Here is a 15,136-nt window from a genome sequence, read left to right on the forward strand (position 1 = left end):
GGGTCAAATGAATCAACACCTCACCTTGGTACAAACCTTTCGTGCTATGGTGGATGTATTGGATGCCTAGCGGAACCCGAGTGATATACGGTTTTAGTATAAGCTTTTGATAAGGGATGGTGGTACTCACGTATTCAAGCCTTTGTATATCAAGCCTGGAGGAAGAGTATTATCAGTGAGAGATAGGTAGCCTGGAGCTGATGGCTGGGTACACTCACAAGTTATAGACAAAAGAAAAGATCAAAGTCATCTTCGCAAATGATAGGTGTGAGGTGAGATGCAAGAGGAAAGTCAAGCAAGACGGATGGGAGCATATTTATACCCTTCAGGGCGGAGTTCCTCGTCTTTCGCTTGGATCAAGAGTGGCAAATTGTGAGAATCTCTGATTCTTTCTAGGCAAGAGGAAAAACGGCATACCAGCAAGCGGTTTTCTGCGCTCAATCAACATGGCTACTCACCAGTGGTGAGCAAACAGGAGCAGCAAAGACCGAATGACAAATACTTGGCAAGGATTAAGATTCAGGTAGAATGCCAGGAAATGCCACCAAGAAAGTGGAGCAGTGGCTAATTGAGAGACCAGAGTTTATTCACCAGCAGATTCAGTTGAATCAACAGCGATGAGCAAACATGAGGCATCCCAAGAATATGCAGAATGACAAATTGTTGTTCTCGAGATAAAGTACGAGTCCCAGTCACTTGAATTAGGGATGGCCGAATGAGGTCGTAAACTTTATTCACTCGCGAAATCAGTTGACTAAACGGGGATGAGCAAACAGGGGTTCTATCAACAATATATGGAATGACAGATACTTGTTGAAGAGTAAAAGTTGAGGCGAGCACTAGGAAGTCCTCATTTCTATTACTGAATTGACTATCTTACCGTTTCTCTCTTCCCTTGTCAAGCCCACTTAACTGGTGGACGGAGAGAAACCTGTCACCAGGCGAAATAGTTTTGCTAGCTGCATAATCACTTGCACGGCAATGAATCATACGGGCGCATAGTGGGATTTGAGCGCACCACACAAGACACGCCCTGGAGGGAACGATCAGAGTTGCCATTCCTCCTCAAGCATAATGTGAACCGTGGGCAGCCCAAATTGGCAAGACCATAACAATGCACAGTCGTTCAAGTTGAGCCAACACCGGGTACCTTGGATCCACACCGGTGCGGCCCGTGGGTCGAGGTGGGGCCACCATATCCACTCTGGTTCCTCAACATTGAGTGAACGACAGTGAATGATCAGCGAGGAAATCCAGAAGCCCTCAGAGAATGATGGTGACTGAGGGATTGCTCAATTTTGTGCGACCCCCGAAAATTCCCCAAGGCGTCCTTGGAATCGCTTTCCATCACATTTCGGCCGTTCCAGCGAAAAGCACCGCAGGAAGCGGGTGCCCGTGCAGTTTGCATACACTACTCTACGAAAGACACAAAATTGCGTCCCTCCAAAACTTTAGATTGGGAGACAGGTATTCACTAAGTTGGCATGGCATTGGCATGGCATGGGGTTTTCAATAGTAAGGCCATAATCAGAGTATATTGACAATCACCAAGAACTCAGAGCTCTCGGCGGCCTCTCCGCTGCCACTCTTGGTCAGTTAATACCAGCCCTGAGATAGGATATGTGGACACGTAGGACTCTGCACAAGTCCAGTCATGGATTTACGGATGGAATACCCTTGGATAGCAATCATGTAGGCGTTACTTCTCGGAATGTGCAGCAAAGACAAAACCTGTCAAGCCGTGTACCTCAGTACTTCACAATAAGCCGCCAGAACTTGGGCATAGTTAATCGGAGGTGGCATGGAAGCCGCACGCAATTCGACGGGCCTCTTCAAAATAGACCAATGGCCTGACCACATTCCTCCACCATGGCACTTTCGCACGCGCAGCATAATGCTGAGGACCTTCATTCTGACTCACTTCTCTGAGGTCACCGTACCACTACTGTGAACCATGGGTGAGCCAGCTCTTTGCCCTCCGATTGCAACTGCGCCAATTTTGTGATTCGACCAGCACTTTCTGTGAGTCAGGAATACTACACACCCAGATGGAATGAACGGTCCCGGTGCTGTCTGGCGTGACGTGATTGGCGATCCACTATCTGCTTTTTGTAATTGAGTAAGCGGAAATCCCTTTAAAACGATCGGCATTATCGACAAGAATTCTTCGAATGATTGCTAGTGCAGGCACTTTCTTTTCCCACATACTGCTATAACTGACCGCTGGCTACTTCGACTACTCGACTCCTAAGGCGGATGCGTATTATCAAGTGAATCATCCCAGTGAAAGCTTCTCCAGAGCCTTATCCCAAAAATGAAGGGTACTATTACTTGGTCATGTGTCTCCTGTCTGGAAAGTGACTATCAGCGATACAATATCATCATATGTCCATACGACCCATTGTCATTTTTCCTCCCAGCAAAGAGACGAATCAATATCTATACTCTATGCAAGCTTTGTAGAGCTGAAAGTGGATGCTTCTCGGGCGATGATCAACTACGTGTGGTGCTGAAGAAGAGGGATCAGACCTATTTCAAGTGGAATACTTCATGGGCGCGGTCGCAGTGGGATTACTGGCTTTCTTGTGACGAATGCCAATTGTTGAATGAATCAATGAAGGATAACAGAGTCTATATCCATCTTTTCAAAAATGTATCTATCAATTGATTCCAATACATATATGCTTTCTTAGAAAGAGGAAGTTGAAAGATAGTCTGCTTGAATGTAAGTCAAATACCGATCTAAGTTAGATACAATATGATATTTTGGTGTTGCTTTACTATCAAGATGAAACTGTAGTCTGATTACGAGTGCGGATGTCTCTTATTAAGTAGTAATGTGGAATGTTAGGCTTCGTCGTATTCAGACCTTTCGTATCAACAAAAAGGATTAATTTGTTCGCAAGCAAAAGTATACGATGGCATACATGGCGCTCAGAATCGACGAATACAGTAGCTAAATTGCACTTTGATATTGACCAGAATCCATTTAACTTCCTGATCACATCTGACCAAGCCATGCATCGTTGGTCATAGAACTAGTATTCATGAATAATCCTTAATCTAAAATCGCAAAGCAAAATTTCATTCGATACAATACGAAACTAATAGACTCAATACAAAGAAGGTCAAGAACAGAGCAAATGAGAAATCCAAACATAAGACACGGCAAATGGGCTACTCTGTTAGATAGTAACGAAGTTCCAGCTATTGGAGTTCCGAATGTGCATCTCATTTTCAATCCGCGGAACAAAAATAGACGAGCGAGGCCGAGGAAATCTAACAAAAGCTGGTAGCAGAGCTGGTAGCAAAGTCTCCAAGCGCAGGAGAGAGGAAGTCCAGATGTTGTCGCAAAGATTTGAAGTCATTCCAATTACCTGTCAAGATATAGCGAGATGAATTCCCTTGCATAGAGAAGCCTCGCTCAGAGTTGCAATGGCTATCTCGTAGCAGTTGATTCTGACTGCATAACTGATCCGAGTAAATGTGCGCGCTATTCAGCTCGTGGTTTCCGGGGCAAGTTGTATTAACTGATGAGTACGTAATTCTTGAGTCTATAATAATAATAGTAATAATGAGGGAATATTCCAATAGAAACAAGATTTCTCAGAATCGGCTGGGGGTCTGCACGCACTAGCGACAGCGATCATAACTAGACGGGAAAACACTGAAACATGGCCGCAAGACCAACAGGAGCCGTAAGATCATCGCCACCCTTGTTATATTCACAGGGCGTTTAAAAACAACAGTACCATATGGAGATTTACGGCCAGAATACTTTGCTTCCATGTCGCTGAACGCCTCTTTATCCTGCTGTCGATATCCCAATGGAAGGTATGGAGTCTGATTACAACAAACAAACAAACAAACAAACAAACAAACAAACAATTAATTAACGCTTGGCGGCTGAGCCGAAAGGGCAACTATCACTAATCAGCTGTACATGTCCATCTGCATATGCTATGTCTCTTGCAAGCCCATATATGAAACTTTATAAAATATGACAATTCCAAAAAGCAGTGTCGCAGCGAGTTCCTCGTGGTTAGGAAGTGGGTTAGTAGGCTGGCTTGAAGGCGCTTCTCCAAGTGTTCAACATCCTATCTTCGGCAGTTGAAGCGCGTCTACCATCTGTAGCACGAGGTGGTGGGTGAGTAGGGTCGGAAGAAGGGGGTGGGGGCTATGTTGGTCGGTATGTTCAAGTGGCCTCGAGTCGGCCCGTCGCAATGGCGAAACGTATGGAGGCCCGTACTGCCTCTAGGTTTGGCGTCCACTTCTGATCATCAGAAGCCTGTTTTCCGCCCAGGAAGAAGGATATGTTTCCTCGGTTAGTCTGCGTGCATTGTAGCATTTCCGTCCGGTGCGCCGTCCACTTCCGACATCGGAAGAGGAAGTGCTCCACGGTCTCTCTTGCTTGTCCGCAATCGCATTGATCCGTCTCTGCTACATTAATTTGATTGAGATACCCATTGAGTCTAGCCATGCCGGTTCGGAGTTGGGCCAGTACAGTCGCTTCTTTCCACGTTAGGCAATCATACAACTGCCGGGTGTGTTTGCCTGGCAGTGCGGCATCCACTCGTTTTGCGTGTCTTCCTATGTTCTCTGGTAGCTCACTGCTGGGGACTGCTTGGGACCGTGCAATTTTCAATGTTGTCGACTTCATCCTCGGGGCGCGTTCTTGTGGGAGAGAATCTTCTTGTGTCGCAGCTCTGGCCCGTTCTTTAGCCAGACCTAACAGCTTATTGTCTTCGCTAGTAGGGATCCAGTGGGAACTGATCCGATTCCCATTTCTCCGCAACCTTCTCATCAACTTGTACATCTGACAAACCAGCTCCTGGCCAGACTGTCGTCGCGGGTTCCTTAGCGTGAGCGCCGCCGCCTTGTTGCTTGTGAGCAACGTAATTTTGTAGTCTTTGATTTCCGCTACCATTTTCAACACATGTGCCATGGCTGCCAGCTCCGCAGAGAACGGGTTTTGCTCTGCTCTCGTGCCTAATTTGACGGAAACGGCTTGTAGCTTCAATATACGATTTCGAAGAGCCCCTCACCCCCAGAGCAAGTTTTTCTCGCCTCCAGCGATGATCCCCATGGAGGGTAACCTATCTTGGTTCCAATTGATACATACATATTGTACAACCACAGGTTTCATAATTCAACTTTCGCAGTTTATGAAGCAACCACTATATATGACCTTGACAAACCGAGTGAGCGCGATATGTTTCCACATACGGCGCAATTAATTGCCGCTAGGACGTCAAAACATTAGATATAAGTCACAACGAACTCAGGTACTTCATATTCAGGCAAAACCTAATGAGAACTTGAAGAAAAACTTGACATAACATTCAAACGGCATGGTCCCGTAAGACCTGGCTGGATAGGATCTTGTTTGGGTACCCACAGACGCGAGATGACTAATACTGGCCGATTTCTCACAAGTGGATAACGGCACTTCTCATCATGCGCAACGCGCGCTTGGGGCAAATCAATATGAAAATATAAATAATCCATTAGTGTGTCTGCAATCGCTGGGCAGAATCTCAACACTTGTGAGACTCGGTTGACTATACCACTTGACGACGGGCAGTAGTGAGAGTTTGGTCGGAGCGTGTTGAAAGAGCGTGTTGCAATGCAGCACGTAAAGTCAGTTGCGATCTGCGTTATTTCAGATAAGGATTCCAGTTGTACTGCCTCTGGGTTATGTACTGTAAAAGACTTACTTGCACCTGCTGGGGTCGCAGGTTCAGAATGGCCTGCGAGCTGCAGGAAAATCCCAAGTTTAATGCAGTACCGTACTCCAACCATATCGAATTGAAGAAGAGTTTCAGCAAAACACATTTGACATGCCTGAAATTTTTTCACTTGGATACAATCTGCTCAGAAACGGTTGGGTATAAATCAACGTTCTAGGTAGCATGAGTACGTTGCAGTGCTGGGTCATAGGCCGGAACGGATTGAAAAACGTGGTGTTTTGTGTATACTATGTTGTGTATGGTTCTTCAAATTGTATTTAAGTCTTTCTATAGTGGGGACCACATAAGAAAAGTCTACCCGTTTTCCTACTCAAATGAGCAATTTCTAAAATAACAGAATGCGATTACAACCGCGGTTTGGGCTTTAAATGTATGTTTTGAAAAATTGCATGAAATTATGGAACACGAGACAAGAGACTGGTGGCTAGCAATACAAGATACTCGGCTCAGGGCTCGATCGGCGTTTGTGGGTGTCGGCCGCAACGAACGGGACAAGGCACTCTGGACGAAAAATTGATCGCGTAACTCGAGCCAGGACCTCGATGTGAATAATCCGAAACTTTCAAACTCTCGGACAAGGCGCAGTGAGGCAAAATTGGAGACGATGAGATGGGAGTAAGAGAAGAAAGGCAGCGGGGTCTCCGATGCCCCATTCTAGCTATTTGCTTAGGATACCTATTCGATAGATCCGGTCCGCGCCAGCTTCATTGCATCCCTTGCGTTCCTTTCATACCAGCCCAATCTCTATATCTTGAGTCAAAACTTTTATTTCGGCCTTTGGTCACCTACTCTCTGCGCCAATATTGTATATTTGAGTCGAATATTATGATTCCACACTTTGAAGCTACCCGTGCCATGCTCTCAGGCGAACTAGCTCCCCTTTGGAGCATGATACAATAATGAAATTGTTCTTGGCTTATTTAGTGCACAATGAACAGCCAATCAGGCTCAGGCGAGGATCCACTCGAAGCTGTAAGCCCCTGTTTGTTATTGTCCCTTCCAAAAGGAAAGTTCATGTTCGTATGCTTTCTCAACAGTCCCCTGTTCATTGGACATGGGAATCAATCGAAAGGCTAAGCCGCATTTGGGCTTTATTCTGTACTTGGCACTCCAACTCCCATCGCTTTCAATGGCAGATATAGTTACCTGCTATACGCCCAATGGAACTAGCTTTGATGCTGAAAACGCAAAGATATGCAATAGTCTGGATGGTACCGTCAGCATGTGCTGCGCTCAGTCTGATGAATGTCTCAACAATGGCCTTTGCAAAATCAAAGGGGATGAGTCTTCGGGTACCATCGACACTTACTGGCGTGATATGTGTTCTTTATCATCCTGGCCGGATATTGGCTGTTTGAAAGTCTGTGAGGTTCGTGAATACCAATAACCCCTTTGTTACTTTGACAATCCCCTTTTTCCAGATGGTAATTTGGACAGCAGTCCCATGGATAACAAAATGTCTAGGGAGGCACCGACTTACAAACGGGAAATTCACAAATGACGCCCTGCGATGGCACGGATTATTCTGAGACTTGGTGTTGCGGTGACACGCACGACTGTTGTGAGATGGGGGATGAGGTATTTGTGCCTCTTGACATCTACGCAACTTCCGCCTCGACGACGACAACCCTTTTTCCACTCACGCCAACCAAAATTATGACCAAACCAACTCCAAAGATTAGCTCAACGATGACCTTGAGTGCACTTGACCACCCATCGTCTGAATCCGACTCATCACGAAATCTTTCCATCGACGAGAAAGTTGGTGTCGGTGTCGGGGTGTCCATCGGAGTTATTGCGATAGCCGGGGCCACGACATTTTTCATTCGTCGACCAAGTGGTAAACGGGCAGCTTCAGTAGACGCGCCTATGGAAAACCCCCAAATTCCGCCGAAGATACAAGAGAGCAATACCACTGCGATTTATGAGAAGCCTGCTGGAGATCATGATACGAGACACGAGTCATTTCCAGGGTTAGCTCAATAAATGACGGCATGCAGCATGGCTGGAAAAATCTAGAGGGTTTCGAAGCTATTCCGAGACAAAGATGTGGTCACCGATCGTACCTCAAATTATGCAAGGTATCATGGGACAGCCGTGGTGCCGCATGTCTGAGTTAATTTTACACTTCCAGAGGGAGCGGTCTCTTGCACGAAGTCAGGAAATCCAATAATGTGAACGGCACCTGTGAATTATGAAGTCTGGTGGCTTTTGAATTGCTTTTTGGCTTAGCACTATAATGATTGGAGTACCTAGTTAGGGCGTGGTAGTTTATTGCATGTATACTTGACTAAGTGATGCTGGATATGTAACAACGCCAGGGCTGTTTGTAAGGTTCGCTAAAAGTCCTCCGCAGGATGCAGAGCAGACTTTACGGTAAAAGTATACTCCACCGTAGATTTGTGACCAACGCAACGTCCAGTTCTCTTCAGAAAAGCCGAGAGCTAAGTCGGCATCTTGATCTAACGGTCTAAAAAGTGGCCATGGATGAGCGCGTTGCCGATCCGCCGGGAGCATCTTAGCTTGGACGTGCGCGCCCGTCGAGTCTCTACCCGTGACACTCGCAACACACGACCACGATATCGTACAACAACGTTGTTGACACGTACATACTACAAATTCCCAGAGCCTCAGAATGACTCACCTCTGTCGCCTCGCTGCCCAGTTCGCTCCAATCGTCCAAGCAACGTGCTACTCCTTGTTGCTAGCGAACTCTGACCCTCGCAAACGCCACAAACGAAGAGCCATCGCCATCTACAGAACCCTTGATTTCAGGACCATGCTGGGGTCGTTCGAGCCAGCAAGATCCTAGCGGCTCCAGTAAATTGAGAAAAAAGATTCAATATGTGAGGCGCATGGTGGGTATCCCCATTTTGTGTCGGTCACATCTGTAGGGTAAGATATACGTCAACCTAGTCTTCCTTTATCCGCATCGTTTATGAAAACTCAGTACGGGCTCTTCTTGCCTACATTGTCTCGATTCAAATAGCCGACATCAGATATAGTACGGTTACTTTGTGTGCCTTCAAATCTCACTTTAGGGCAGCTGTGGCAGCCTCTGTGCATCCATCGTCATTTAATGAACGCAGGGCCAAGAAAGATAGTTCTTAAGACAAAGGAGACGTCCCCTGGATACCATTCTTTTTTGGAGTCTAGATATAGGCCAACTGTCTTGTCAGTGAGTTTATGAGGACTCGGCAACGCCCATCTTTTGGAAACTTTACAACATTGGCGAGACCTGAAGCTCCCGGTCGAGGGTATCTCACTCTCGCTTTAGTATATCCACTAGTCGACCGATTTCAAGTCGTAGGTAGATAATCTCGCAGTATGCAGTCTCAATTTCCATCCCTGAGATCGGGCTATTGTCAAACTCTATTTCTTACATCGAACATTGACTCTACAGAGCGTTTAGTAAACGCTACCTCTCCGTTTGCTCAACAGTTTAAGTGATTTTCAACAGCTCAAATTCTGCCCACCAGTTTTTGTTTTCTTTTCTTTCCTTGCCAAGACGCTGCAAGAGCCCAACCATGGATCTTTTCGAACCTTGTCAGCGGTGAAAGATTACGCTCAGCACCCTAGCCATTTGAAACGATATGTGACAGACCTTCTTTTCACTGAAAACTTCATAAACATGTAACTCCTCCTGCACAGGATCCTCAGCCAGAATAATTCACAGTTGAACTGCATCTTACTGCCACATTTTCCTGAGGTCTGCTGCTCAGTTGAGCAATGGCTCCCCATAGTACGGTTGGTTGGTCAACCTGGGAGGAGGAAAACCTGTTACCCTGGTTGGAATCAAACCGAGACTTGACCTGGAACGCTCTGTCTCACGCCTACTGGCAGCAATATCAAATAAGAAGAAGCGCCGAGTCTCTGAGAGGGAAAAGGTACCACATCCTTCGGAAACGCCGCGATGCTGGTCATACACCGATCAAAAATAAACGGCAACCTACAACGTGTGAACATCGCAAACTCCTTGTGAAAGGGAGAAAAAGAAATCCGCTCAAGCGCCAAATCAGACGATGGCTCCGAAATGTTTCCACAGGACAATCAGACCGCAGTGATTCTACAGGAACCAAGAGATCATCGACCGGTAAGACATCACCTAATGTTTCTACTACATACCAAGCTGATCAATTGGTAGGTCTCGAGGTAGTGCCGTCAGGTTCTGCCCAGCTTGATTATGCGAGAAACTTGTCGTGGATCTGGGACTATGCTCATCGACTCGGTGCAGCAGGGAAATTGGCTCTTTGAGATGCTTTTAGCAAATGAAAGAATACATTTGGAGAGATAGTGTTGAATGAAGCAAGAGGTTCCACAAGATAGGTTTTCTTTTCCAGAAACATTAGAGGCTCTCCCACCTAACCCCCGAGAGACTCACAAGCTCCACGTTGAATCGACTAATTTGAATTCTTTACTTCAGAAAATAAGTGTACCCGGAATAGAAGCCCTCTTCCCAATTCTGCTCCCTTGAGTGTCCTCATCGGTTGGATGTACATATATGAAGATTTGAATTGATAGTCTTCAAAAGCCCAAAGTGTTGATGATATAACCGCTATATACAAGATAAATCTCATTGGAAACAATTACAGCCCCCTCATTGAAAGCCGGCAGGTCGTCGAGTTGAGGTCACACAGCCAGACGAGATGGCGTGAACCTGGACCTGGAGCCTCGACTTGAGACGTGATGGCCTCTGCAGCTTGAGCGTAATTTTGGCTGCAACAAGCCAAGATTCTCCTCTCATCTGCTCGCGAAAGGAGAGGGGATACTTTTCCAATAGAAAAGAGGAGCCGTGGGCTTCTGGAGCCAAGTGAACAGGGCTGATGGATGCAAGTAGCCAGAAGTACCCACAGGAATACTTAAAACAGTCCTCGCTAGTGCCCCATGAAGTAATGAGTGTGTTGAACAGAGCGCCAAAATCCGTCCCCGGAAGTCCGATATAAAGATATTCTTCTGAGCCACTGACATTTAGTTGGAGACCTTCAATGATCAGCTCCCCCTCATCCAAACGTGGGTCGAGTACCACGGAATCTGACATCCAGAATTCGGTTGACCAAGAAATGGGTGGAAGCAGAGGCTGAGGGAGAATCGGGTCTTTGAAACGGACGAGGAGCTTGCTCAGGCTTTTGCCTGATTCTCTCTTAGTGCGGCCCTGTAGAATGATTCTAGCACCAGATCCTTTCTCGTCTTGAGAAACGCCGATCGCACATTCAGACCAGTCAAGATTTCTAAGATGTGCAGGCTCGTGAACAATCACGCCCAGTGGTCCAACAGAGACGAAGATGTTATCCGTGTCAGGAACATTCCATGCTTGGCCGTGCGGGAGCAGCGACGAGTTGAGCAGCATGTTCATTCGCGCACCGCAGAGTTTCCGTTGGTCCCATTTCCACACTAGTTCCTGCGTTTTCCAATATACGAATGGCGAGGTGCTGATGGTTGCGGTAGGGGCGTTACCTTCGGCTCGAATGAAGCGACCACTGATTCTCTTGGCAAGTCCATCAGTGATCGAGGTGAAGGATTCCGAGCCTTTCTTCCTAGAGGCGGGGGGAGGAAAGCTCTCTCGACTGGGAGACATGAAGGGTGTCATGGAGTGGCAAGGGAGGGGGGTGATAAAGATGATCCTCGAAGATCCTGAGAGTCGCCATCCGGCCGGTTTTAAGCTGCGCCGGTCAAATTCCAGCAGTCTAAATGTGTGTTTGAATACACTAAGAGCTCGTCAGTTCTTGCTCTGTCGCCAAAAGACCCAACCGTGGCGTGTAGGCGTTGCGGTAAACCTTTTTCTCGGTGAGTGATCGGTCCTGGTGAGCAAACATGAGTGATTGTTCTAATAAGCCTGAATTATTACCTGCCTCATATCATTTACTCTACCTTGACTGGGAATGCTCCAACCAAGACTTCGAATTCAGCGCGAATTACATATGTGAGACAATCATCGGTACATTTAATTCGTGTTTCCGGGGCTAGCTTAGGGCTATGGCTCGAAGCATCAGTCATCAGAATATCAATCCGAGACAAGACTACCACAGCAATAGTCTAAAACCGGGAAGCAGATTCACTGCAGAATCATCCGAACCTTTCTTCCCCAGTGAACTTTGCAAACAATTACGCGTTGAAAGTCTATGGCAGATCATCCGCTAATTTTTTGAGACCTTTGGAGATCTCGACAGCGGGCGGGAAGAGATCGCTCTCTGACGCGGACGCTTTCATGCTTCTCAGTCTGAATGCTATTACTGAAATATTGAGCTGATTCCCGGGGCATCTCATTCTAATTTACTGTCTCTTGAATACGCAAGGACCATGCGAGTATGAGTCGCGTCTATTCTCGCTGCACAAGGATAAATGAATCAATTCTCGACTAGAGTCCTAAAGTACATGTGTTGGCATCTTCTTAGTCCATCAACTATCAGTCTAGCAGAAGCCCTCGCCAGTGTTCAAATTCGTCCATGTACTTTTCAGCTTAATCTCAACGCACTAATATTCCTAGTACATCAAGAATGCCCTTCAGTGAGATTCAGAATGTCTCGAAAGAGAATATAGAGCATTGCGGACATAGTGCATTGGCACAGCGCCGGTTTTTGGTCTCCACTATCAGTATGTCCCCGCGCAATACGGCTTTGCGGTCTCCAAAGCAGTTGGACTCGTAATGCACGTAAGCGGAGGGTCGTTGGCGCGCTTGTAAATGATTCCGCCATTCTCGAATACCGGCTGGAAAGAGAGATTTCGGTAAAGCTTCAGTTGCATCTCGTCAAGACGAAGGGATGGGTCGTCTGGGCTCGTGAAAATCCAACAAGCGTTACCAACAAAGTCAACACCTCGACGGGGTTTCCATTCTGGCCTAGGCTGCCAGTTGGGGAAGAAAATCTTCTTGTCAAGGGACGACTGCGGTGTGCACAATGGTACATGGTTCAGTTTGAACTGTTTGGTGCGGCGCCGTTCCCGAACTCTTGTGAACGCGTTCATAACTCTACCCATGGTAGCTGCCGGGCTATTGGAAAGCTGGAAAAGAGGTAGTCTCCAAATCGTGATTGCTTTGGATGACGGGACTTTGTAATTTGATGAAAGTGTCGGGGACTGCATGCAGTAGCTAGCCTTATAAATAGGGGAGGATAGGTTGAGGATACGACTTACCAGAGACGGTTCTTCGTCAATCAAATTCTTGCGTCCGTAAGATACAGGTTCCAGCAATCATTGTATACCAACATCATAGATAAGTGAGGAGGGACATTCCACATAGCATGAAAATAGGAGCAGCTTTCAAATCCTGCGGGCCATTGTTTGTTCTCCTCCGTCATTTCCTGTGGTCCATACGCCAGCACTATCCCTGGCCTTTCAAAGTACGGAGGGAAACTTTCAGTCAGTCACAACTAGCATTTCTAAATTCCTTGTCTCGCTGAACATTCACAGTCGTTCACTCAACGTCGAGACGCCAAAGCAAATGTGGTGGCCCCACCTCGACGCACGAGCTGCACGGGTGTGGATCCAAGGTACTCGGTGTTGGCTCAACTTGAACGACCATGTATTGTTGATGGTCTCACCACTTTCGGCTGCTTGTGGATACGAACTCTGATTGAAAAGGGAGACAGAGTGGCACAGAGGAATGGCCGTTTTAGCCCTTCCTCTAAGGCCTGTGTTTCCTCATTCACCCAAGATGCACTGCAGTACATCAGATAGTGGAGCAAGCAAGAATTTTTACGATACTCCCTGTTTAATTGAGAGATGAGAAATATAAAAGTGAGCCGTAGATTCCCAATTTCCGACGACGACCTCCCGGTGCTCCTGGCATCTTCCATTTTTTAACAACTTCCTGTCATTCCACATATTTTTACTGCGGCTGCTGTTTGCTGATCGCTGTTGAGTCAACCAATTTGGCCAGCGAATAAAGTTTGCGTTCTCAGTGGGCCATCTTTTTACTTTCCTAGATGGTGTCGACGGGCCCCGTAGTCTACCTCAACTTTCACTCAATGGCAACTATTGGTCATGCCGCCTATCTTTGCGACTCCTGTTTGCCCAACCCTGGTGAGCGAACTGGCTCAGCTACTCAACAAAGTTGCTTTCGGTCTATTCACGTGTGTGGCCTAGAAAGGAAACCGATTGATCTCGCGAAATCTTTATCAATGGAGGTGATCATTCCTAGAAGTACACCTAGGCTGTTCTCCGCGTCGATTGCACACACGAGATAAGCCATTGAAAATGACGGCTTGTATCCAGGGTGGGAAATACTGAGCTCGGGATAGAATTTTGTGCTTCACTGAGCCGTCTTTCATCTCAGGGAGAGTGTTTCGGTGCGGGTAGTTGTTGTAGTTTAGAGGAAGGTTGATCATTGTTCTTATTGTTCAGAGGGAAATATGTGGCTATATATACAGCGAGAAGAAAAAGTCGATTTCGAATCAACTTGTTGCTTCGTATAGACACTTCTGTATTAATTCCGGCGTTGCGGCTTGGTTCCTGATCTGCACCAGCTTCAAATCACAACAGTGATCAAAGAGGCTTCATTATGGATTTGCAGATATTGCATTTAGATAATGGCCTCATTTATTAAACAAGATACTTCGTAAACAATCTAAATACTCGCATAGAGCCTAAAGTGCTGTTCGAGATTATTTTTGACGTGTTATTTACCAGCCCAAGAGTTGGGTATGGAAGATCTCTGACAAAGAGGGGAGCCTTTGGCATACCAAAATCAAGGGGCAGACTGCATTCATGTCATCCAGAGCAACTGCGGCGAATTAAGAAATCGGAGTTTGTGAGACTGAGATTCCATTTTGACGCGGCTCAACACATATCGCTTGCTATTGAGACCAGCAGACCTCAACTGAGAAATGAGTCATTCGTTCCGCAGCAATAGCAACAGTATATTCATATGCAAGTTGCAAATGCGCCTCATCCATACAGCCCTTTGCAGATTCCAAATGCAGCTCACCCAGGAATTCAAAGTGTAGCTTTACGCATCACTGAGTTTCGAGCGGCCAGCCATGAGGTGTCAGCGCACCGCGAAAAGCAGGATTGTAAAGGGCGCTATGTTTGTCTAGAGTAACTACATAGCGGTTTCGACCTCCACGTTTCCCATGGGTCAGATAATGAGAGTTGAGGTTATCACGACGGACAAACCTGCGATGACACCCGGGAACCCAGCAGGCATGGACTCTGATACCTGAGTGACAGTGCAAGTGGCGTGAAAGGTTCTTCTGGCGCTTGAAGATTTTATCACATCCCGAGTGAACGCATATGAATCCTGGCGCTGCGATATTTGGCGGCAAGTACGGGAGCCCAACTTCGTATTGAGTACAGTTCATGGATGACTCGACCTTGCTGGGCTCAAAGCATTCTCTTTCATCTGAATTGAGATCGATTGAACGATCGGGCCAAGGAGAGCCGCAAAGACGGTA

The 15,136-nt window shown here is 46.7% G+C and overlaps 4 protein-coding genes across 4 annotated transcripts; 2 read left to right on the forward strand and 2 right to left on the reverse strand.

The window, feature by feature from the left end:
- Positions 1–6,804: 6,804 nt before the first annotated feature.
- Positions 6,805–7,736, forward strand: N7478_003811 (uncharacterized protein; the record flags this gene model as incomplete). The annotated part of the gene is made up of 2 exons (XM_056920025.1): positions 6,805–7,119; positions 7,215–7,736. 2 exons carry the CDS (start codon positions 6,805–6,807, stop codon positions 7,734–7,736), a joined length of 837 nt encoding a protein of 278 aa, XP_056783183.1.
- A 1,743-nt stretch (positions 7,737–9,479) lies between these two features.
- N7478_003812 (uncharacterized protein) lies at positions 9,480–10,004 on the forward strand (the record flags this gene model as incomplete). The annotated part of the gene is made up of 1 exon (XM_056920026.1): positions 9,480–10,004. One exon carries the CDS (start codon positions 9,480–9,482, stop codon positions 10,002–10,004), a length of 525 nt encoding a protein of 174 aa, XP_056783184.1.
- A 343-nt stretch (positions 10,005–10,347) lies between these two features.
- Positions 10,348–11,325, reverse strand: N7478_003813 (uncharacterized protein; the record flags this gene model as incomplete). Its single annotated transcript, XM_056920027.1, has 1 exon — positions 10,348–11,325. The coding sequence occupies one exon, from the start codon at positions 11,323–11,325 to the stop codon at positions 10,348–10,350; it is 978 nt and encodes a 325-aa protein (XP_056783185.1).
- Positions 11,326–12,338: 1,013 nt separating this feature from the next.
- Positions 12,339–12,722, reverse strand: N7478_003814 (uncharacterized protein; the record flags this gene model as incomplete). The annotated part of the gene is made up of 1 exon (XM_056920028.1): positions 12,339–12,722. One exon carries the CDS (start codon positions 12,720–12,722, stop codon positions 12,339–12,341), a length of 384 nt encoding a protein of 127 aa, XP_056783186.1.
- Positions 12,723–15,136: the final 2,414 nt, after the last annotated feature.

Source organism: Penicillium angulare (genome assembly GCF_028827245.1).
Source record: "Penicillium angulare strain IBT 27051 chromosome Unknown utg000003l_segment0_segment0, whole genome shotgun sequence".
NCBI classification, from domain to species: domain Eukaryota; kingdom Fungi; phylum Ascomycota; class Eurotiomycetes; order Eurotiales; family Aspergillaceae; genus Penicillium; species Penicillium angulare.